Consider the following 24,826-nt stretch of genomic DNA (forward strand, 5'->3'; position numbering starts at 1 on the left):
TCCTGGTACCTTCTCCAAACCTGACCATATAATTGGTCACACAAGAGGCCTCAACAGATAAAAGAAGACTGATATAAACCCATGTATACTATCAGATGGATTAAGACTGACCTTTAATAGAAACAAAAAATGACAAAACCTCACACACACGTGGAAGCTGAGTAATGCTTTACTCAATGATAACTTGATCAAGGAAGAACTATAGAAAGAAATCAAAGACCTTTTAAGGACAATGAAGGCACAACATACCCAAAGTGATGGAACACAATGCAAGCTGTGCTAAGAAAAAGAAACAACTCACAGCTCTGAGTGCCACCAAAGAGAAGCTAGAAAGAGCACACATTAACAGCTTGGCAGCACACCTGAAAGCTATAGAACAAAAAGAAGCAAATACACCCAAGAGGAGTAGATGTTAGGAAATAATCAAACTCAGGACTCAAATCAACCAAGCAGAAACAAAAGAACTACACAAAGAATCAGCAAAATCAGGAGCTGGTCCTTTAAGAAAACCAATAAGATAGATAAACCCTTAGCAAGACTAACCAGAGGGCACAGAGAGAGTATCCAAATTAACAAAATCAGAAATGAAAAGGGAGACATAAAAACAGAATCTGAGGAAATTCAAAATATCATCAGATTCTACTACAAAAGCCTATATTCAAGAAAACTGGAAAATCTGGATGAAATGGACAATTTTTTTAAACAGATACCAGGTACCAAAATTAAATCAGGATCAGATAAACCATCTACTAAACCAACAGATTCCCATAAATACTAAAGAAATAGAAGCAGTTATTAAAAGTCTCCCAAGCAAAAAAAAAAAAAAAAAAAAAAAGCCAAGGATCAGATAAGTTTAGTGCAAAATTCTATTCATAGAACAACTGCTGCCAATCGTGTCCAAACTGCTGCACAAAATAGAAACAGAAGGAACACTACCCAATTCCTTCTATGAAGCCACAATTATGCTTAAACCTAAACCACACAAAGACCCAAAAAAGAAAGAGAACTTCAGACCAATTTCCCTTATTAATATCAATGCGAATATACTCAATAAAATTCTGGCAAAACAAATCCAAGAACACATCAAAACTATCATCCATCATGATCATGTAGGCTTCATCCCAGGGATGCAGAGATGTTTCAATATACGGAAATCATCAATGTAATCCAATATGTAAACAAACACAAAGGGAAAAAAAACCCACAGAATCATCTCATTAGATGTTGAGAAAGCATTTGACAAATTTCAACACCCTTTCATTATAATGGTCTTGGAAAGATCAGGAATTAGAGGCCCATACTTAAATATAGTAAAAGCAATGTACAGTAAACCAGTAGCTAACATCAAACTAAATGGAGAGAAACTTGAAGCACTTCCACTAAAATCAGGCACTAGACAAGGCTGCCCTCCCTCTCTCCCTACTTATTCAAATAGTACTCGAAGTCTTAGCCAGAGCAATCACACAATGAAAGGAGGTCAAAGAGGATACAAATTAGAAAAGAAAAAGTCAAAATATCACTATTTGGAGATATTATGAGAGTATACTTAGGTGACCCCAAAAATTACACCAGTGAACTCCTAAATCTGATAAATAACTTCACCAAAGTGGCTGCATATAAAGTTAACTCAAACAAATGAGTAGCCTTCCTCTACTCAAAGGTTAAACAGACTGAGAAAGAAATTAGGGAAATGACACCCTTCACAATAATCACAAATAACATAATATACCTTGGTGTGACTCTAACCAAGCAAGTGAAAGATCTGAATGACAAGAACTTCAAGTCTCTGAAGAAAGAAATTGAAGATCTCAGAAGATCTCATGGATTGAAGATGCTCATGGATTGGCAGGATTAATATGGTAAAATTCACCATTTTGCCAAAAAAAGTAATCTCTAGATTCAATGCAATCCCCATCAAAATTCCAACTGAATTCTTTTTTTTTAACTATGAGTCACTAGAATAATTTTTTCCCTTTTTTTTTATTAACTTGAGTATTTCTTATTTACATTTCGAATGTTATTCCCTTTCCTGGTTTCCAGGCAAACATCCCCCTCCCCTTCTTTATGGGTGTTCCCCTCCCCACCTTCCCCCCATTGCCGCCCTCCCCCCAACAATCACGTTCACTGGGGGTTCAGTCTTAGCAGGACCAAGGGCTTCCCCTTCCACTGGTGATCTTACTAGAATATTCATTGCTGCCTATGAGGTCAGAGTCCAGGGTCAGTCCAATTTAGGTAGTGGCTTAGTCCCTGGAAGCTCTGGTTGCTTGGCATCCAACTGAATTCTTAATAGAATTAGAAAGAGCAATTTGCAAATTCATTTGGAATAACAAAAAACCTAAGATAGCAAAAACTATTCTCAGCTAAAAGAACTTCTGGGTGAATCACCATCCCTGATGTCAAGCTATATTTACAGAGCAATAGTGATAAAAACTGTATGGTATTGGTACAGAGAAAGGCTAGATCAATGGGATAGAATTGAAGACCCAGAAATGAACCCACACACCTAGGATAACTTGATCTTTGACAAAGGAGCTAAAACAATCCAGTGGGGAAAAAGATAGCATTTTCAACAAATGGTAGTGGTTCAACTTGAGGTCAGCACGTAGAAGAATACAAATGGATCCATGCTTATCACCCTGTACAAAGCTTAAGTCCAAGTGGATCAAGGACCTCCACATCAAACCAGATACACTCAAACTAATAGAAGAAAAAGTGGGGAAGAGCCTCAAATACATGGGCACTAGGGAAATTTTCCTGAACAAAACACCAATGGTTTATGCTCTAAGATTAAGAATCAAAAAAAAAAAAAAAAAAAGAATCAACAAGTAGGACCTCATAAAATTGTAAAGCTTCTATAAGGCAAAGGACACTGTCATTAGAATAAAACAGCAACCAACAGATTGGGAAAAGATCTTTACCCATCCTACATCTGAAAGAGGGCTAATATCCAACATATACAAAGAACTCAAGAAGTTAAGACTCCAGAGAATCAAACAATGCTCTTAAAAAATGGGGTACAAAGCTAAACAAAGAATTATCCGCTGAGGCATATCGAATGGCTGGGAAGCACCTAAAGAAATGTTCAACATCTTAAGTCATCAGGGAAATGCAAATCAAAACAACCCTGAGATTCAACCTCACACCAGTCAGAATGGTTAAGATCAAAAACACAGGTGACAACAGATGCTGGCTACGATGTGGAGAAAGAGGAACACTCCTCCATTGTTGGTGTAATTGCAAGCTGGTACAGCCACTCTGGAAATCAGTCTGGTGGTTCCTCAAAAAATTGGACATAGTACTACCTGAGGACTCAGCTATACCACTTCTGGGCACATATGCCAAAAATGCTCCGACATATAACAAGGACACATGCTCCACTATGTTCATAGCAGCCGCATTTATAATAGCCAGAAGCTGGAAAGAACACAGATTCCCTTTAACAGAGGAATGGATAGAGAAAATGTGGTACAAATAAGTCAAAATCCAAATGGCAGTGCTAATGAAGACAAACATTCAGTCAAACATAGTTGACGTGAGTGAACTCATGCACACAAACATGAAGTGTACTTTATTACATACCACAGCACTCAGGACACTTGGGATGCTTCAGGATGTTTATGCCATACCCTGGAAAGCAGCGGTTCACCCACACCATCTGAAGGGTCCCCTCAATGTAATATATCTCAGGCAGCGGCTCCGCACGCTTGCCCAGGACTTCCACTTGCTGAATGAAGAACCTCTCTATGAGATTTTTAGCCTATATTAGGAATAGAATTTGAAATAGTAATTAGCATTAAATAATATAGATTCTGAACAAACAATACAGAGGAAAAGATGTCAAAATCTTTAGCTTCAATTCATAAGATACACATAACATGTAAAAACATATGTCTCCAAACAGAAGTGTCTCCAAATGTACTTCTATTTCTATATCTGGTAGAAAGAAATAATTTGTCTTTAACAACTTTTGTTACTTTTGGGCTAAGTAATTTACTAATAGGCAACTGACAAAAATTAAGTCAGCTGTTAAAATGAAACACATTGTCTTCAGCCTTAGAACTGGCTGGAGTCATGCTATGTTGTCCTCTAATTGTCTTGTTTTCTTTCTAATACTCTCTCCTGCCCTGGAGAACCTGTTGACTGACTGAGCTGGCTCCTCAAATGGAGCCTCAGCGTTGGGCTACAACAAGTGAGATGCAGTGAAAGACACCGTGGGTGTGAAGGAAAGCAAAGAAGATTTGGGCCAATGGTGAATAAAACCTGTAAAAAGGGACAAGGGAATGGTAAAGTGTCTTCTTATGTATGTATTTAGAGATATGCTAAAAATCCCATAGATGTTTTAAGACTTTGTGCCCCAATTAGAGATAGTTTAGTCCCTGGATTTGAGAGAGAATGGGTTTGAGAATAGCTGTCCTCCCTGCCTATCCCGGGATGCTTTGGCCAAAGAGAAGGAAAATGCATGTAAGTTGTTGCAGAGCCCTCCTAGGGACAGGAGGAGTCTGGAAGACATCCTGCTTCCTCTGGTTCCTACTGGAAGAATGCTTATATTCTGGTTTTGGGTTCCTTTGGGACATCTGGTTCTCTTCCCTCTGTCTATTGTCTGTCCTTGGTGTGCCAATCAGTCTTTGTGGTTTTGTTTTGTTGTTTGTTTGTTGCCCTGTGTTTCATATTCAAAAGAAAAAAATGAAAATACGGTTAAAACTATTGGTCATTCACCCTTGATTTAGTTTTAACGTGTTTCAAGATAAAAAAAAAAAAGGGCAGTGTCAGTTTCTTAATTGGCCTTTGGAACCCTGCACCTGTAGCTAGGAGTCTCCCACAGCTGGAGAAGCCCTGCCAGGGGTTGATCTTAAAGGGACCAGCAGCTTCTCAGCTTCTATGGTAAGGGAGCTGATGGCTGTTTCTCTTAGAAAAATCTCTGTGATTGTGTTTACTGGCTTCAACAGGTAACAAGGTGCTCCTCTCTGGAAATTATAGCTAGAAAAAGTAAGAAAATTGTGTTTGGTCTAAATATATAAGATGTGTGTAGCCACTTCATTTTTGTTTCTGACGGGTTTAAAACTATACATATTTTCTGCATGTCTTGGCTTTTAAGTTTGGCTATGATTAAAAATTTGTAACACTGGTAACAGAAAGTTGGCTTAAAACTGGTAATTTAGATGGAGTCATTCCAGACCACACATGGCATGAGCCAACCCAAGGAAACAGGTCTCTAAAATACCTCTGAGTTGGGTAACATTTTATGTAATTCTTATCCTAGAAACCATAGCTATAAAAGTCAGGATTTAGGGCAGTGTCTTTGAGGAATCGGAGACTGCACTGTCCTGCATTCATGTGCAGGAACTGACAGTCAAACTTCGTAGCTTGATGTTGATTTTGGAGAGATTGGATTGGAGGTTGAGTTCTGCTTTCCAAAGTTGTGACTGTGCCCTGGTGTTACAAGGGAAACTTGAAGATTGTTGTTAAACTGCCAGTGTTCCATCGGCTGCAGTTTGCAGTTCGATTACAGGCTCAGGATTCTGACTCATACATATTTGTAATTAAGAAAAAAAAATCAAGCAGTTAAGAGATTGTTGCAGGATTTGTGAAAGGTTGATGAGGCTGTGGAACTTGTGAGACCATTGCAGCCTGGCTTGCTGACTCCAACTGCCATTTCAGGAAATGCATATAGAATTATTATGGATTTGGAGGACTGTTTTTATGCTGTTCATTTGCATCCTGGTGATTGTAAAAAGGTTTGCACTTAGTGAGCTTCCTTCTAATTTTGGAGAGCCCATAAAGTGCTATCATTGGAAAGTTTTGCAAAGGAATGGCTAATAGCTCTACATTATGTAAAACATTTGTCACTGCTTCAATACAAGAAGATAGGACTTAGACTCCTCCAGTGTATGGTATTCATTATATGGGTGGTATTCTATTAGCTGATCCCTCTGAAGGAGTTTTACTATAGAAAAAGCATTTGTTCTTATAAGGGTTTTAAATTCTTGGTACAGTTGCTGCTCTAGAAAAGATTCAAAGACAATATTCTTTTCAATTATTTGGGACAACAGTTACATGCTAAACAATGTTTACTTTAAATTATTTTCAAAATCTGTTAGGAGATGTTAATTGGCTCAGACCTCTCAAATTTACCACAGGAGAACTTAATTCTCTGTTTGATATTCTTTAGTGGGATGCAAATCCTAATTCCCCTCAACAATTAACTTATGAGGGATGAACAGCTTTGCAGAAAGTAGAAGAAGCTATCAGTCAACAACAGATACATTATATAGACTCTGATCAACTGTTGTTGTTTGCACCCACAGCAGTCCTTTGGCAAAAGGGACCAATAATGTGGATTCATCTTTCTTCATCTCCAAGCAAACTTTTAACACCCTATTATGAAGCTGTTGCTGTGTTAATACAGAATTGTAGAATCATCAAAGTATTTTGGAATGAGAGTCTTAAAAACCTGATGAAATATTTGTTCCTTATTCCAAACAGCAATTAATTTGGTTTTTGCGGAATATTGATATTTGGCCCATTTCATGTGCAAACTTTTCAGGAAAAATTGATAATTTTCCTCTATACATGCTTTTGTACTTTGTATTTGTAAATTTATGCATGCAGTCCATAGAAAGTGTGATTACTATATTTATAGATGGCTCATCCAATGAGAAGGCAACATGCAATTGCATCACGTTTATTCTCAAGTTCCTCCTACCTCAGCACAGATTATTGGGTTACATGCTGTAGTCACTGATTTCAAAATATTGAAGATTCAAGCTTTCAATTTGTATACTGATAGGTTTGCAATTGATGGAAATTGTTCCTTTTTAATATACTGCTAATTCCCAAATTTTGCAATTATTTCTGCAAATAAAACTCAATTTAAGAGAACGTACTGTTCTTTATTCATAGGCCACTTAAAGACTCATACTAGATTGCCTGGATCCTCTTATAAGGGCAATGGCACGGCAGATTTGTATGCCAGGCAGATTATAGGCCTTACATAGAGACAATAAGTCAAACAATCTCATTTTTACATCATCAAAATTGTTATAACAAGACGATAACTTGGTATTTCTAGAGAACGTAAATTGTAAAGACATCCTCAAAGTCTTCAATTTCTTCCCCTAACACATAATGGTATTAATCCTCCAGGACTTACACCTCATAAACTATGGCAAATGGATATTACTCCTATTTCTGATTTTGGAAAATTAAAATATGTACATGTGACTACTGATACCTTTTCAGGCTTTCTAGTTGACAATTGCTTTAACAGGAGAAGCAACTAAAAATGTAATTAGTTATTGTCTATGTTGTTTTTCTTTGGTGTTTCAAATCAGATTAAAACAGATAATGTTTTGTCAAAAATTTAGTATTACCCATATTACTGGGATTCATTATAATCCTCAAGGACAAGGTACTGTGAAACAGGTACTGTGGAACTTTAAAAATAAAATAAAATAAAGGGGGGGTGTTATATCCCTGTATACTATACAACTATTTAAATAATGCTCTTTTTATTTTTATAATTTAAAATTTGGATGCCAAGGAACTCTCTGCTGAATGTGCACGGCACCGTACAGCTAGGAATGCTTATGCCTAGGTGAAATAGAAGGATCCACTTACTGACATGGCGTGATCCTGTTCAGGTATTTAATATGGGGAAGAGGGCATGTTTGTGTTTTTTCTGCAGGATGCTGCAGGAGTGTACTAGCTGCCAGAGTGACTGGAGAGACATGATGATGCTGGGACAAAGAATAAAACTGACCTGTGAGCTTGCTGAGTGCCCTGACAATGGTAACCAGGAAGCTGCCAATTTCCCAGATTGGACAAGCTGCCTTACTTCAAGCTTTTAGACATTGTAGGACAGAGAACAGAGACTCTGGAAATTGCCTTCAAAAAATTAATCAAATAAGAGAAGTTATAATGATTCTTTCCTGTGACCAGTTATTCTGACTCAATCATTGACTGGTCTAGAAATCAATCCAATATTGGAAATAACAGTCTTCATCTTCATTTGGAGGACTGGTTCTGGACATTTTCAGAGACATTTAAAAATTCACAATTGCCTTATATGAAATTACATTTGCAGTGGATAAAATTGAGACAGGATCTAGACTCCTAACAAATGTTGGTGCATGTGTTAAAGCTTCTAATATTTTATTAATTGGTCATGTTAAAATTATTTTATTTCTTCCAAAGTATTTAATGTAAGTTGTATTGATTGTACAATTTCTAATTTTGTTAATGTACTGAAATCTGACATGTCTGTTATGATCCATCAACCAGCTTTTGTGCAAATACTGGAAGGAGTAAGTCAGGCTTTAAGCAGAAGCGATAGGATAGTGGGCTTGATCATTGCTGGTATAGTGGTATAGCTGGTTAATTAATAGCTAGCACTATTGCTTTGATACAAGAAGACTGCTACTTTTGTTAATCATTTAGCAAAAAATGTTACTAATGTTCTGAGTATTCAAGAGGATTTAGAACAACAGATTGATGCTTTTTATGATACTATTCAAATTCCTGGAGGAGGTTCAGAGTTTAAAAGTAAGAAGCCATCTTGAATGTCATGCTAAATACCAATGGATTTGTGTTACTTCTAAACTTAAAAATGGTCCCTATAATTGGGAAAAGGATCAAGACACTTGCAGGGAAGTTGGCATAATCCTAACGCCTCTCTGGATGTTTTAACTTTGCATACTGAGATTATGAATTTAAAGAATGCTACCTAGCTGAGCTTTTATTGCTGATAAAATTATTCATGGCCTGAGGTAAGTATTTCAATCTTGGTCAAGGTTCGAGAATGTTATATATAGCTTGATCGATCATGCTAGCTCTTCTTGTCCTGGGGATACTTTTATTCCTGACCCTTGTGTTGGAAGCTTGCCCTTAACAACAGCAACATGTTGGTCGCCAAAATACATGGCTTGAAACTAAAAATAGACCCCCCCCCCAATACAGAGTTACTCATTTAATAGGCTGACAAGCCAAGGATGGGTAAGATTTTGCACAGAGCCTTACCAACCTAACGAAGAAGTGCATTGCTTTTGATAATGCTTACTCCATGATGGGTAATGAAGGCATTCTTGTCAGAATGACCTAAGACAGGCTCAGTCTTGTTTATGAAATAAATAAGGGGGAAGATGTGGAGAGCCTTTTAGGGCCACTTGTTCCTAGACACTTGGAGGGAAGTTGACATTACCAGGACAAAACTATAAGCTCAAAGCAGGAATCTGACTTTGGGCCTGGACTCAGGAAATAGGCCTGATTAAGAACATTTACATTTGAGTTAATGCAAAGCTCAGAGCAGGCTCAGTGAAGCATGTGTGGCAATCCTTTTGTCTTGGCCATCCTGATTAGTCCCTAGAAAGGTGTTTACAGGATTTTGTTTATTATCCTGCTCATTCCTTGACCCAGAACTGATAGTATTATTTTGCATGTACTTAAAGAGGTATAAAAGCAGACTGAAAAATAATAAACCTGCTTCAGCCTCAGAACTAGCTGGAGTCATGTAAAAAATAAAAAGAAACACATTTTTAAAATTAAATTTACCTAAAGTATTTAACAAATCACTAAGAAATGTGACTTTGTGGAAGAAATTCAGGCTTGCCAGCTAGATAAACTGTGATGAGTTCTGGCTCTTTGTTATAAACTCGACTTAGAAAACATTAACTGAAATACAAAATAAGTTCATGAACTCGAACCCACTGTGACCCGATGAGTTCTTCTGCAACAGGAACATGCACCTCCAGTCTAGCCAGCAGCAAGGATAACTAGGCATACTGCTATTCCCCCTCAACTCTTCTGACTACTTTTTTTTTTTTTATTAACTTGAGTATTTCTTATATACATTTCGAGTGTTATTCCCTTTCCCGGTTTCCGGGCAAACATCCCCCTCCCCCCTCAACCATCTTTATGGGTGTTCCCCTCCCCATCCTCCCCCCCCCTTGTCGCCCTCCCCCCAACAATCTAGTTCACTGGGGGTTCAGTCTTAGCAGGACCCAGGGCTTCCCCTTCCACTGGTGCTCTTACTAGGATATTCATTGCTACCTATGAGGTCAGAGTCCAGGGTCAGTCCATGTATAGTCTTTAGGTAGTGGCTTAGTCCCTGGAAGCTCTGGTTGCTTGACATTGTTGTACATATGGGGTCGCGAGCCCCTTCAAGCTCTTCCAGTTCTTTCTCTGATTCCTTCAACGGGGGTCCTATTCTCAGTTCAGTGGTTTGCTGCTGGCATTCGCCTCTGTATTTGCTGTATTCTGGCTGTGTCTCTCGGGAGCGATCTACATCCGGCTCCTGTCGGTCTACACTTCTTTGCTTCATCCATCTTGTCTAATTGGGTGGCTGTATATGTATGGGCCACATGTGGGGCAGGCTCTGAATGGGTGTTCCTTCTGTGTCTGTTTTAATCTTTGCCTCTCTATTCCCTGCCAAGGGTATTCTTGTTCCCCTTTTAAAGAAGGAGTGAAGCATTCACGTTTTGATCATCCATCTTGAGTTTCATTTGTTCTAGGCATCTAGGGTAATTCAAGCATTTGGGCTAATAGCCACTTATCAATGAGTGCATACCATGTATGTCTTTCTGTGATTGGGTTAGCTCACTCAGGATGATATTTTCCAGTTCCGACCATTTGCCTACGAATTTCATAAGGTCATTGTTTTTGATAGCTGAGTAATATTCCATACTTTCAATACGTCCTTGAGTATATTGTTTCGATGAAAATCTGAGAGCTATTAAACTTTTTAAATAAACTTTATTGAACATAAGCATCACATTTTGCTATTGCTCAATTATTTACATTTCTACATATTAAATATTTTCGAATTTTTAAAAGCTTACTCTGATGAATTTTTCACTTTTTGCTCAGTCAAACACAAATTTTGGTTAAGGAAGAACTTAAAGAATTAGTTACAGGGGGCCAGAAAGTTGGCTCAGCAGTTAAGAGCACTTGCTGCTCTTACAGAGGACATGGTTTCCATTCACAGCTCCCAATGTCAGCTCATAGCTTCCTGTAACTTCAGTTCCAGGGGTCTGAGAAGCTCTTCCAGTCCCGAGCACAGAGTGTACTTACATATATGCTAGCAAAACACTTATAAACTTCATATCATTAATTATATATAATCTGATGTCTAATTTAATATTTAAATGTGCTGGTACAATTCAGAGTTTAAGTAGACACTTATCATAATCACTAAAAACCCTATGCAAGGGGCTGGAGAGATAGCTCAGTGGTTAAGAGCACTGACTGCTCTTCCAGAGGTCCTGAGTTCAATTCCCAGCAACCACATCGTGGCTCACAACCATCTGTAATGGGATCTGATGCCCTCTTCTGGTGTGTCTGAAGAGAGTGACAGCATACTTATATATAATAAATAAATAAATCTTTAAAAAAAAAAAGAACCCTATGCAAAATAAATACAACCAAAGCCAACACCAGAGAAAAACCCAATGATCTAGACCTAAGGTGTCCTGACAGAAACAAATCATACTGCTTTCCTCATTCCTCTCTAATAATGATACACAAACACCCTATCATTTAAAAATAGCATTAAACAACTGAATAACAATTTCTGATACTACTTACTTTGATTGTACATATATTCTAATAAAATTGTACCTAAAGGTACACTGAAGGAATTTTGTGCTGAGTAGGGATTGCAAGTATAAATATAAACATTTTTAAACAATTTAAATGATGTAAGAATGATGATATAAAAACTAAGCCAAAAGTAAGATTCTAGTTTGAGACAAGTAAGACCAAATGGACATCAGCTCTCTTATTCTAATTCCCCAAATGCTCATACAACAGATAAATGTATATGAAAGCAAATTGCTTTAAAATGATTGGCTAGAAGCTAGGGACTAGAAAAAAAAAACATTTCAACAAAATGTATAAAACAACTACTTTGACAGAGAGAAATCTGACAACTTATTTTAAACACTGTAGTATCTTTCATTGGACTTGTTAATAGAGAATAAATAAGTTGAAAAGGCCTTAATATTTGTTGTAGGTTAGCTCACCAAACTTAGAAGACAACAACTGGGCAAGCACCAAATACCAGACAAAGTCAGAGTAGGCAGGTTTTAATTTCACTACATGCCACAAAGGATATATCTATAAGACCAGTGGTTCTCAATCTTCCTAATGCTGTGACCCTTTAATATACTTCCTAATGTTGTGAAGACGCCCCAAAATAAAATTATTTGTGTTGCTACTTGAAAACAGTAACTCTGCTATTATCATGAATAATAATGTAAATATCTGTTTTCTCTTATAATTGTATACAACGCCTGTGAAAAGGTTGTTTGACCCTCAAAGTAGTCATGACCCACAGGTTAGGAACCACTGTATTAGGCAATCTGTTGAATACTTTAGGTAACACATTATTAAACAATCTATGAGAGGGAGTGTTCCTGATCAGATGAAGATCACACTAGTCAGAAGAACAGTATAGACACCTCACTTCCTGTTAGATAAGTGGAACCCGTGTCACCAGACAGAAAACTGGTAGGGGAGTAGTAGCAAAAGTTTAGAACCACAAACTCTTTTTATTTTCATCTTTATTAACTTAGGTATTTCTTATGTACATTTCGATTGTTATTCCCTTCCCCAGTTTCTGGGCCAACATCCCCCTAACCCCTCTCCCTCCCTTCCCTATGCGTGTTCCCCTCTCTATCCTCCCCGAATTACCACCCTCCCCCCAACAATCACTTTCACTGGGGGTTCAGTCTTAGCAGGACCCAGGGCTTCCCCTTCCACTGGTGCTCTTACTAGGATATTCATTGCTACCTATGGGGTCAGAGTCCAGGGTCAGTCCATGTATAGTCTTTGGGTAGTGGCTTAGTCCCTGGAAGCTCTGGTTGGTTGGCATTGTTGTTCATATGGGATCTCGAGCCCCTTCAAACTCTTCCAGTTCTTTCTCTGATTCCTTCAACCTGGGTCCCATTCTCAGTTAAGTGCATTGCTGCTGGCATTCGCCTATGTATTTGCTGTATTCTGGCTGTGTCTCTCAGGAGAGATCTACATCCGGCTCCTGTCAGCCTGCACTTCTTTGCTTCATCCATCTTATCTAGTTTGATGGCTGTATATGTATGGGCCACACATGCGACAGGTTCTGAATGAGTGTTCCTTCTGCCTCTGTTCTAAACTTTGCCTCCCTATTCCCTCCCAAGGGTATTCTTGTTACCCTTTTAAAGAAGGAGTGAAGCATTCGCATTTTGGTTATCCTTCTTGAGTTTCATTTGTTCTAGGCATCTAGGGTAACTCGAGCATTTGGGCTAATAGCCACTTATCAATGAGTGCATGTGTGTTTTCTGTGATTGGGTTATCTCACTCAGGATGATATTTTCCAGTTCCATCCATTTGCCTATGAATTTCATAAAGTCATAGGTTTTGATAGCTGAGTAATATTCCATTGTGTAGATGTACCACATTTTCTGTATCCATTCCTCTATTGAAGGGCATCTGGGTTTCTCCAGCTTCTGGCTATTATAAATAAGGCTGCTATGAACATAGTGGACCATGTGCCTTTGTTATATGTTGGGGCATCTTTTGGGTATATGCCCAAGAGAGGTATAGCTGGATCCTCAGGCAGTTCAATGTCCAATTTTCTGAGGAACCTCCAGACTGATTTCCAGAAAGGTTATATCAGTCTGCAATCCCACCGACAATGGGGGAGTGTTCCTCTATCTCCACATTCTCGTCAGCATTTGCTGTCACCTGAGTTTTTGATCTTAGCCATTCTCACTGGTGTGAGGTGAAATCTCAGGGTTGTTTTGATTTGCATTTCCCTTATGACTAAAGATGTTGAACATTTCTTTAGGTGTTTCTCAGCCATTCGGCATTCCACAGCTGTGAATTCTTTGTTTAGCTCTGAACCCCATTTTTTAATAGGGTTATTTGTCTCCTTGCAGTCTAAATTCTTGAGTTCTTTATATATTTTGGATATGAGCCCTCTATCAGTTATAGGATTGGTAAAGATCTTTTCCCAATCTGTTGGTTGCCATTTTGTCCTAACAACAGTGTCCTTTGCCTTACAGAAGCTTTGCAGTTTTATGAGATCCAATTTGTCCATTCTTGATCTTAGACCATCAGCCATTGGTGTTTTGTTCAGGAAATTTTCTCCAGTGCCTATGTGTTCGAGATTCTTCCCCACTTTTTCTTCTATTAGTTTGAGTGTATCTGGTTTGATGTGGAGGTCCTTGATCCACTTGGACTTACGCTTTGTACGGGGTGATAAGAATGGATCGATCTGCATTCTTCGACATGCTGACATCCAGTTGAACCAGCACCATTTGCTGAAAATGCTATCTTTTTTCCATTAGATGATTTTGGCTCCTTTGTCAAAAATCAAGTGACCATAAGTGTGTGGGTGCATTTCTGGGTCTTCAATTCTATTCCACTGGTCGATCTGTCTGTCTCTGTACCAATACCATGCAGTTTTTATCACTATTGCTCTGTAATACTGCTTGAGTTCAGGGATAGTGATTCCCCCTGAAGTCCTTTTATTGTTCAGGATGGTTTTAGCTATCCTGGGTTTTTTGTTATTCCAGATGAATGTGCAAATTGTTTTGTCTGACTCTCTGAAGAACTGGATTGGTATTTTGATGAGGATTGCATTGAATCTGTAGATCTCTTTTGGTAAGATGGCCATTTTTACTATGTTAATCCTGCCAATGCATGAGCATGGGAGATCTTTCCATCTTCTGAGATCTTCTCCAATTTCTTTTTTCATAGGCTTGAAGATCTTATCATATAGATCTTTCACTTGCTTGGTTAAAGTCACACCGAGGTATTTTATATTACTTGGTCCCTAATTTCTCTCTCGGCTTGTTTCTCTTTTGTGTAGAGGAAGGCTACTGATTTATTTGAGTTAATTTTATACCCAGCCACTTAGCTGAAGGTGTTTATCAGGTTTAGTAGTTCTCTGGTGGAACTTTTGGGATTGCTTAAATATACTATCATATCATCTGCAAATAGTGGTATTTTGACTTCTTTTCCAATCTGTATCCCCTTGATCTCCTTTTGTTGTCTGATTGCTCTGGCTACAACTTCAAGAACTATATTGAATAAGTAGGGTGAGATTGGGCAGCCTTGTCTAGTCCCTGATTTTAGTGGGATTGCTTCAAGTTTCTCTCCATTTAGTTTAATGTTAGCTACTGGCTTGCTGTATATGGCTTTTACTATGTTTAGGTATGGGCCTTGAATTCCTATTCTTTCCAGGACTTTTATTATGAAGGGGTGTTGAATTTTGTCAAATGCTTCCTCAGCACCTAATGCAATGATCATGGGGTTTTGTTGTTTCAGTTTATTTATATAATGGATCACGTTGATGGTTTCCGTATATTAAACCATCCCTGCATGCCTGGGATGAAGCCTACTTGATCATGGTGGATGATTGTTTTGATGTGCTCTTGGATTCGATTTGCCAGAATTTTATTGAGTATTTTTGCGTCGATATTCATAAGGGAAATTGGTCTGAAGTTCTCTTTCTTTGTTGGGTCTTTGTGTGGTTTAGGTATAAGAGTAATTGTGGCTTCATACAAGGAATTCGGTAGTGCTCCATCTGTTTCAATTTTGTGGAATAGTTTGGATAGTATTGGTATGAGGTCTTCTATGAAGGTCTGATAGAATTCTGTACTGAACCTGTCTGGACCTGGGCTCCTTTTTGTTGGGAGACCATTAATGACTGCTTCTATTTCATTAGGATTTATGGGGCTGTTTAAATGGTTTATCTCTTCCTGATTTAACTTTGGTACCTGGTATCTGTCTAGGAAATTGTACATTTCCTCCAGATTTTCAAGTTTTGTTGAATACAGGCTTTTGTAGTAGGATCTGATGATTTTTTGAATTTCCTCTGATCCTGTAGCTATGTCTCCCTTTTCATTTCTGATTTTGTTAATTGACATACTCTCTGTGTCCTCTGGTTAGTCTGGCTAAGGGTTTATCTGTTTCGTTGATTTTCTCAAAGAACCAGCTTTTGGTTCTGTTGATTCTTTGTATAGTCCTTTGTGTTTCTACTTGGTTGATTTCAGCTCTGAGTTTGATTATTTTCTACCTTCTACTCCTCCTGGGTGTACTTGCTTCTTTTTGTTCTAGAGCTTTTAGGTGTGCTGTCAAGCTGCTGATATATTCTCTCTTCTGTTTCTTTCTGCAGGCACCCAGAGCTATGAGTTTTCCTCTTAGCACAGCTTTCATTGTGTCCCATAAGTTTGGGTATGTTGTACCTTCATTTTCATTAAATTCTAAGAAGTCTTTAATTTCTTTCTTTATTTCTTTCTTGACCAGGTTATCATTGAGTAGAGCATTGTTCAACTTCCATGTATATGTGGGTGTTCTTCTCTTATTGTTATTGAAGACGAGCTTTAGGCCGTGGTGGTCTGATAGGACGCATGGGATTATTTCTATCTTTCTGTATCTGTTGAGACCTGTTTTATGATCGATTATATGGTCAATTTTGGAGAAAGTACCATGAAGGGGTAAGAAGAAGGTATATCCATTTTGTTTTAGGATAGAATGTTCTATAAATATCTATTAAGTCCATTTGGTTCATGACTTCTCTTAGTCTGTCTATGTCTCTGTTTAATTTCTGTTTCCATGATCTGTCCATTGATGAGAGTGGGGTGTTGAAATCTCCTACTATTATTGTGTGAGATGCAATGTGTGTTTTGAGCTTTAGTAAGGTTTCTTTTATGTATGTAGGTGCCCTTGTATTTGGAGCATAGATACTTAGGAATGAGAGTTCATCTTGGTGGATTTTTCCTTTGATGAATATGAAGTGTTCTTCCTTATCTTTTTTGTTAACTTTTGGTTGAAAATTGATTTTATTAGATATTAGAATGGCTACTCCAGCTTGCTTCTTCCGACCATTTGCTTGGAAAGTTGTTTTCCAGCCTTTCACTCTGAGGTAGTGTCTGTCTTTGAGGTGTGTTTCCTGTAGGCAGCAGAATGCAGGGTCCTCATTGAGTATCCAGTTTGTTAATCTATGTATTTTTATTGGAGAGTTGAGACCATTGATGTTGAGAGATATTAAGGAATAGTGATTATTGCTTCCTGGTATATTCATATTTGGATGTGAGATTGTGTTTGTGTGCTTTTCTTCTCTTTGTTTTGTTGCCAAGCAAGTTTCTTGCTTTTTCTAGGGTGTAGCTTGCCTCCTTATGTTGGGCTTTACCATTTATTATCCTTTGTAGCGCTGGATTTCTAGAAAGATATTGTGTAAATTTGGTTTTGTCATGGAAATATCTTGGTTTCTCCATCTATGTTAATTGAGAATTTTGCTGGATACAGTAACCTTGGCTGGCATTTGTGTTCTCTTAGGGTCTGTATGACATCTGTCCAGGATTTCATAGTCTCTGCTGAGAAGTCTGGTGTAATTCTGATAGGTCTGCCTTTATGTTACTTGACCTTTTTCCCTTACTGCTTTTAATATTCTTTCTTTGTTTTGTTCATTTGATGTTTTGACTGTTATGTGATGGGAGGGGTTTCTTTTCTGGTCCAATCTATTTGGAGATCTGTAGGCTTCTTGTATGTTTCTGGGCATCTCTTTCTTTAGATTAGGGAAGTTTTCTTCTATGATTTTGTTGACGATATTTACAGTTCCTTTGAGCTGGGGGGTCTTCACTCTCTTCTATACCTATTATCCCTAGGTTTGATCTTCTCATTGTGTCCTGGATTTCCTGTATGTTTTGGACCAGTAGCTTTTTCTGTTTTACATTATCTTTAACAGTTTTGTCGATAATTTCTATGGAGTCTTCTGCTCCTGAGATTCTCTCTTCTATCTCTTGTATTCTGTTGGTGATGCTTGTATCTATGGCTCCTTGTCACTTCCTTTGGTTTTCTATATCCATGGTTGTCTCCCTTTGTGCTTTCTTTATTGCTTCAATTTCCATTTTTAATTCCTTCACCTGTTTGATTGTGTTTTCCCTGAGTTCTTTCAGAAATTTTTGTGATTCCTCTCTATAAGCTTCTACTTGTTTATTTATGTTTTCCTGCATTTCTCTAAGGGAGTTCTTTATGTCTTTCTTGAAGTCTTCCAGCATCATGATCAAATGTGATTTAAAATCAAGATCTTGCTTTTCTGGCGAGTTTGGATATTCAGTGTTTGCTTTGGTGGGAAAATTGGGTTCCAATGATGCCATGTAGTCTTAGTTTCTGCTGCTTGGGTTCCTGTCCTTGCCTCTCGCCATCACGTTGTCTCTGGTGTTACCTTTTTCTGCTATTTCTGACAGTGGCTAGACCGTCCTATAGGTCTGTGTGTCAGGAGTGCTGTAGACCTGTTATCCTGTTTTCTTTCAACCAGTTATGGGAACAGAGTATTCTGCTTTCAGGCGTGTAGTCTTTCCTGTCTACTGGTCTTCAGCTCTTCCTTCGGCGTGTGTCCTGAGTCCACCAGGTACGTCACTTGGAGCAGAAAAGTTGGTCCTACCTCTGGTCTCATGCCTGAAGTCGCTCCTCTGGGGTGTGTCTCAGCTCTCTGTGAGGGCAGCAACCAGAAGGGCCTGCCCTGTCTTTTCTTGGGTCTCTGCGCACAGGGGGTCCAGATGGTGCTAGGTGTTTTCCTCTAGAGTCAGTAATGTGGGCAGAGTGTAGTTTCTTCTGGCTTCCCAGGCATGTCTGCCCCTCTGAAGGTTTAGTTCTCACTCCCACGGGATTTGGGTGCAGGGAGCTGTTGACAGGGTCCCTTCAGATCTGGGCGGTGTCTGTACTGCAGGGGCCCTGCAGCTTGAGTGCCCCTATCTTCCTGTTCCCAGAGGCCCTATACAATTTCCTCTTGGGCCAGGGATGAGGGCAAGGGTGGGCAGTATGGCGGTCTCTCCCACCCTATCAGTCTCAGGAGTGCCCACCAGTCTGGGCGGTGAGCTCTCTCCCCCACAGGGTTTGGGAGCAGGGAGCTGTGAGGCCAATAAGATGTTTCAATTCTTAACATTTATGCCCCAAATTCAAGTGCATCCATGTTTGTAAAAGCTTAAATCACATATTAACCCTCACACATTAATAGCAGGAGACTTAAATACCCTACTCGAAACAATGGACAGGATCACCCAGACAAAAAATAAACAAAGAAATACTAAACCAACAGGTATTATAAACAAAATGGATATAACACATCACAGAACATTTAACCCAAACACAAAAGAATATACCTTCTTAGTACTTCACAGAACTTTCTTCACAACTGATCATATACTCAGTCAAGAAGGAAGGCTCAACAGATAGAATAAAATTGAAATAACCTACTGCATACACCATGGACTAAAGTTGGATTTCAATAACAAGAGAAGCAGAATGCCTAAAAAAAGAATGGAAATTAAAAAACTCTCTTCTAGATGAACACTGGGTCAAGGCAGAAATAAACAAATTAAAGACTTCCTGGAATTCAGTGAAATGAAGACACAACATACCCAAATTTATGAGACACAATGGAAACAGTGCTGAGAGGAAAGTTTATGGCACTAAGTACCTTCATAAAGAAATTAGAGAGATCTCATACTAGCAACTTAATAGCATACCTGAAGCTCTAGAACAGAAAAAAGCAAACAAATCCAAAGGGGTAGATGGTGGGAAATAATCAAATTCGGGGTTGAATTCATTAAATTAGAAACAAAGAGATCAGTATGAAGCATTATCAGAACTAAAGAGTTGGTTCTCTTAGAAAATAAACAAGAGAGAAAATGCTTAGCCAAACTTAGCCAAAAGCAGTCATGGAAAGTCTCCAAACCAAAAAAAAAAAAAAAAAAAAAAAAAAAAAAAAAACCAACAACAACAAAAAAAACAAACAAACAAAAAAAAAAACAAAAAACAAAACAAGCCCAGGGCCATACAGTTTTAGTTTAGTACAGAACTTTACCTTTCAAATAAAGAGATAATGCCAATAAGCCTCAAATTATTAAAAATATTAAAAAGAGGATGTTGCTAATAGGCATTATCATACCGGTACCCAAACTATATAAAGATTCAAGAGAGCAAGAGAATTACACACCCATTTCCCTCATGAAAATTGCTACAAAATATTCAAAATGCTTGCAAAATAAATACAAGAACACACCAAAAAGATTATTCAAAATGATCAAGTAGGATTCATCTGAGAAATGCAGAACAGTTCAACATATGAAAATCTGGCAATATACACCATTTAAGCTAACTGAAAGGAAAAAAACCCACATAATCATCTTACCACATGCTGCGAAAGCCTTTGACAAATACAACACCCTTCATGGGAAAACGTCTTGAAGAGATGAAAGTCACAAGGGACATGCCTAAACATAATTAAAGAAATTACAGCAAACCTACAGCCAACATCAAATTAAAATGGAGAGAAACTCAAAGCAATTCCACTAAAATCGGGAACAAGACAAGACTGTCAAATCTTTCCATATCTATTAACATAATACTTGATTTTCTAGCTAGACCAATAGACAACCAAAGGAGATGAAGGGGGTCCAAAATGGAAAGGAAGAAGTCAAAGTACCTTTATTTGCAGATGATATGGTAATATACATAAGTGATCTAAAAATTATACCAGGGAACTCCTAGAGTTGATAAACAACTTCAGTGAAAAGGCTAGATACAAGATTAACTAAAAAAAAAAAAATCCTATGTAATAAAAACACTTCTAGAGGTATCACCATCTGATTTCAAACTGCACTACAGAACTATAGCAATAAAGACAACATACATCATGTGGTATAAAACAGACAGGATGATCAATGGAATCGAATCAAAGACACAGATGTAAATCCACACATCTATGGGACATCTGATATTTTATAAAGAATCCAGAATATATGTACAATAGAAAAAAAAGAAAGCAACTCCAACAAATGGTGATCTTCGACCTGGATGTTAGTATGCAGAAGAATACAAATAGATCAATATCTATCACCCAGCAAAAATTCAAGTCCAAGTGAATCAAAGACCTCAGCATAAAACCAGATGTGCTAAATCCAATAGAAGAAAAAGTGGGGAATGCCCTTGAACACATTGGCACAGGAAGGGAGTTCTTGAACAGAATATCAATAGCACAGGCACTAAGAATGACAGTTAATAAATGGGACCTCATGAAACTGAAACTCTTACATAAGGCAAAGGATAGCATCAATAGGACGAAATTGCAGACTAAAGAATGGGAAACAAATTTCATAAACTACACATCTGACAAAGGACTAATATCCAACGTACATACACACACACACACACACACACACACTAACATAGCTATCTCAAGAAACTAGATATCAATAAATCAAATAATTCAGTTAAAAATGGGATACACATTTAAACAGAGAATTCTCAACAAAGGACTGAGAAATGGCTGAGAAACACTTATAGAAATGTTCAATGTCCTTAGTCATCAGGGAAATGCAAATCAAAATTACTTTGAGGTTTTGTCTTACACCTGTCAGCATGGCTAAGTACAAGAACACAAGTGACAGCTTATGCAAGTGAGGATGTGGAACCAGGGGGACACTCTTCCTTTGCTGGTTGGAGTACAAACTTGAATGACCACTTTAGAAATCAAGATGGCTGTTTTTCAGAAAATTCAATCTACCTCAAGACCCAGCTATACCACTCCTGTTCATATACCCAAAGGATGCCCCATCCTACTACAAAGGATACTTATTCAATTATGTTCTTAGAAGCTTTACTCATAATTATCAGGAACTGAACAAATCTATCAACTCAACTGAATATATCCCTCAACTGAAGAATGGATGTGTAAATGTTAATGGTGTATTTATACAATGACATCATGAAATTTGCAACTAAATGGATGGAACTAGAAAAAGAATCATCTTGAGTGTGGTAACTCAGGCCCAGAAAGACAAACATGGTAAGTACTCACTTATGGAATTATCTGTCAAGGAAAGGAAGATCATGTTACATACAATCCACAGACCCAAAGAGGCTAAGTAACAAGGAGGGCTCAAGGGGAGATGCATGGATCTCCCTGGGAAGGGGAAATAGATTTCACAGGTGAACTATAGATAGGTGGGAATGGGAACAGGCAGGAATAGGTGGGGAGAGGCATGGAGGAAGAAGGTACTGGGAGAGGTGACAAACTGGGGGACATTTCAGGTGTTATGTGCAAATCTCATGCAATGGAAACTCCCTAGAATCTATGACAGTGACACTAGCAAAAAATTCTGGTAATGAAGACTACAAAGCCTGAACCAACCGTCTCCTATAAACATGTCTTCAAATCTTAGAACTGGGATATCAACAAAGCCATAAAACCTTCAACCTACAATTTGTCCTGCCTATAGGATTTGCTGAGGCAATGGTGCAGAACAATGACTCATACAATTTGAGGCTCATGCCACAAGAGAGTGCCCATGCCTGAAGCTGCCTGTATTGCCAGGAAATAGAGACAAGATAACCTAGAAACCTGGGTTAGAACCAAACACAATTGGCAAAAAAGAAAGAGGGAGAGAGGAAGGGAGGGAGGGAGGGGAGATGAGGGGAGGGGAAGAAGGTAACTAGAAGGAAGAAAGAGGAAGGAAGGAAGAAGGAAGGAAGGAAGGAAGGAAGAAAGAAAGGAAGGCAGGCAGGCAGACAGACTGACAGACTGACAGACTGACAGACTCAATGCAATGATTTCATGACTCATAATGATATTCTGCTACACTCATAGAGTGACACCTAGCATATTTGTTAGTTGAGAGGTTTCATCCAGAAACAAATGGGAGCAGATTAACAGACCCACAGAAGAGGAAAAGGAAGGACTGTAGAAACCAAGGAATCTAAAACACCATAGAAACATGGCCCACAGAATCAACTAACCAGGGTTCCTAGGGATACACAGAAAGGACAATCAGGGAACCTGTATTGGTCTGACCTAGGTCTTCTGCAATAGTTGTATAGTGTGGTGTTGTTCTGGAACTCCTAACAATGGAAATGGGACTAATTTGCCTGTTTTGGGGACCCTTTTCCTCCTAATATGCCTCATTCAGCCTTTATATGAGGGTATGTGTCTAGTCTTACTGGGACTTGTCACACTGCATTCTGCTGATATTCCTGTGGGGATTGGGGGAAATTTCTTTTCTGAAGGTAAGCAGAGGAGGAATAGGTGTGGGGAAGAGTAGAGAACAGGAAAAATGGGAGGAGTGGAGACTGGGTAAACTGGTTCAGGATGTAATAATACATGAGAGAAGAATAAATAAATAATAAATAAAAGATATAAAAATAATCGATAGGAAAGATAGGAAAAGAGGTTCTAATTAATAGTTCTTAATGTGAAGGAAGGAATCTTAATTGTATCTTCCAAGAACAAGAAATATGAGTTTTCTTAATACTCACTGAACAAATGAGAGGCAGAATGTCTCAATAAAATGACCCAATAGAGAATTGTACAATGATAACTCAAAGCTTGAAACTGTCTTTGCCATTTTTAGGAACACTGGAACAGGTATCTAAGTCAGACAGAGATTTTTGAAGAAAAGTTAAGTTCAAATGCAGAACCAAAGAACTGAGAAAGGAAAGAACAAAGATCCTAAGCAACTTGACTTCAGTGGAACATACAATCTACTCCTCAGAAGCAAGAGTCCAGTGATTTCATAATAAACAACTAATAAGCACTTTACCCTGTAGAGCATACTAGAATCTGAGGCAAATACTAAGAGGCGCCTCTTCACTCATAATGTTACTGAAGTGGTGACTGTTCCATAAAGCTGAAACTTACACTAAAAGACTTTTCTCCGTGCCTTGAAATCCTCTCTGGGATCCTTACTAGATTTCCAACTTCAACTCAACACACATATCTGGAAATTTAAAGCTACAATCATATATGAGTGAGAACATGTAGTGATTTGTCTTTCTTGATCTTACAAAGAATGATTATTTCAAAATCCATTAACGGTTAAATGTGATCAGGAAGAGGAGGACAGAATAAAGCAGGAAGTATAGAGATAATTAAGACCTGTGGGAAAAAACATATGGAAACCTACTAGAGTAGAAGCTTACTAATAAATATACAGACATGTGTTACCCTATCATTGAAGGTGTTGACCCTTTTCTGAACACCATAGAGTATAAAGAAATACAGTGCCAGGTGCTCAAGCTATTGGTCTGTGGGATTCCACATACTCTCCTCAAACTTTATAGGCAACTGCCATTGCTTTTGACTGGGCTTCAGAACTTGATAGCAAGACCCTATTATTGATGCCATGAAAACTTCAGTCACACAACATGAATAAATTAAGCCTATACCAACCTGAAACCTTCAGTTTTCATAATGCTGATTCTATGCAAACTACCAGGGGAGAAAAATAACCATCAAACTTACCCAGCTGTGACCTCTGATCTACAATAACAATTTGCCTGGCAATAAATACTGACTTGTGCAAAAGTGGCATGAATGCTATGGAAGTAACCAACCACTTTCTCAATGACGTTAAACACGTGGTGAAACTCATTTCTGGTATTGTTAACTGGGTCACAATCCTGTGACAGGCTAACAGGCCCCAGGAAGAACAAAATACTATGACTTGGCCAAGTGCACATAATGTTCCTAAACTAGCTCCCCTGCTTTATACCATAGGATTGTACATGTCTCAACTTCTAAAGTCACAAACTATAGATTTGTAGACATAAAACTCAAACTATAATTATAAACATTCGTATATTCATAAAACTCAAAATAATTTAAGTAACATACAACTAAACACCCAAATGAACTTACAAAAGGCAGGAATAAAATTATCAAAGTCTACAAATGTAAAGAGTTTAAGGAAGACAATTCAGGATACAAATATATAGGCCAGATATAGTAAGTTCCTGAACACTCAAGGCTACACAGTGAGAACCTTAATCGAGAAGAATACAGACTGAGAGA

At 38.2% G+C, this 24,826-nt stretch overlaps 1 protein-coding gene across 11 annotated transcripts in view; it reads right to left on the reverse strand.

Annotated features, from left to right (window-relative positions):
* The window catches only part of Zpbp (zona pellucida binding protein), a 197,521-nt gene that overhangs the window by 35,195 nt on the left and 137,500 nt on the right, over positions 1 to 24,826 (reverse strand). For 6 of the 11 annotated variants that reach the window (XM_063273482.1, XM_039092302.2, XM_039092301.2 and 3 more), the window contains one exon: positions 3,627 to 3,757. In XM_063273482.1, the coding sequence (XP_063129552.1) occupies positions 3,627 to 3,757 (131 nt within the window). Of the gene's footprint in view, positions 1 to 3,579; positions 3,758 to 24,826 lie in introns of all 11 variants that reach the window. The other 5 variants (XM_063273483.1, XM_006251505.5, XM_063273485.1 and 2 more) reach the window with 1 other exon arrangement.

The sequence above is a fragment of the Rattus norvegicus genome, chromosome 14 (assembly GCF_036323735.1).
Source record: "Rattus norvegicus strain BN/NHsdMcwi chromosome 14, GRCr8, whole genome shotgun sequence".
In the NCBI taxonomy this organism is placed as follows: domain Eukaryota; kingdom Metazoa; phylum Chordata; class Mammalia; order Rodentia; family Muridae; genus Rattus; species Rattus norvegicus.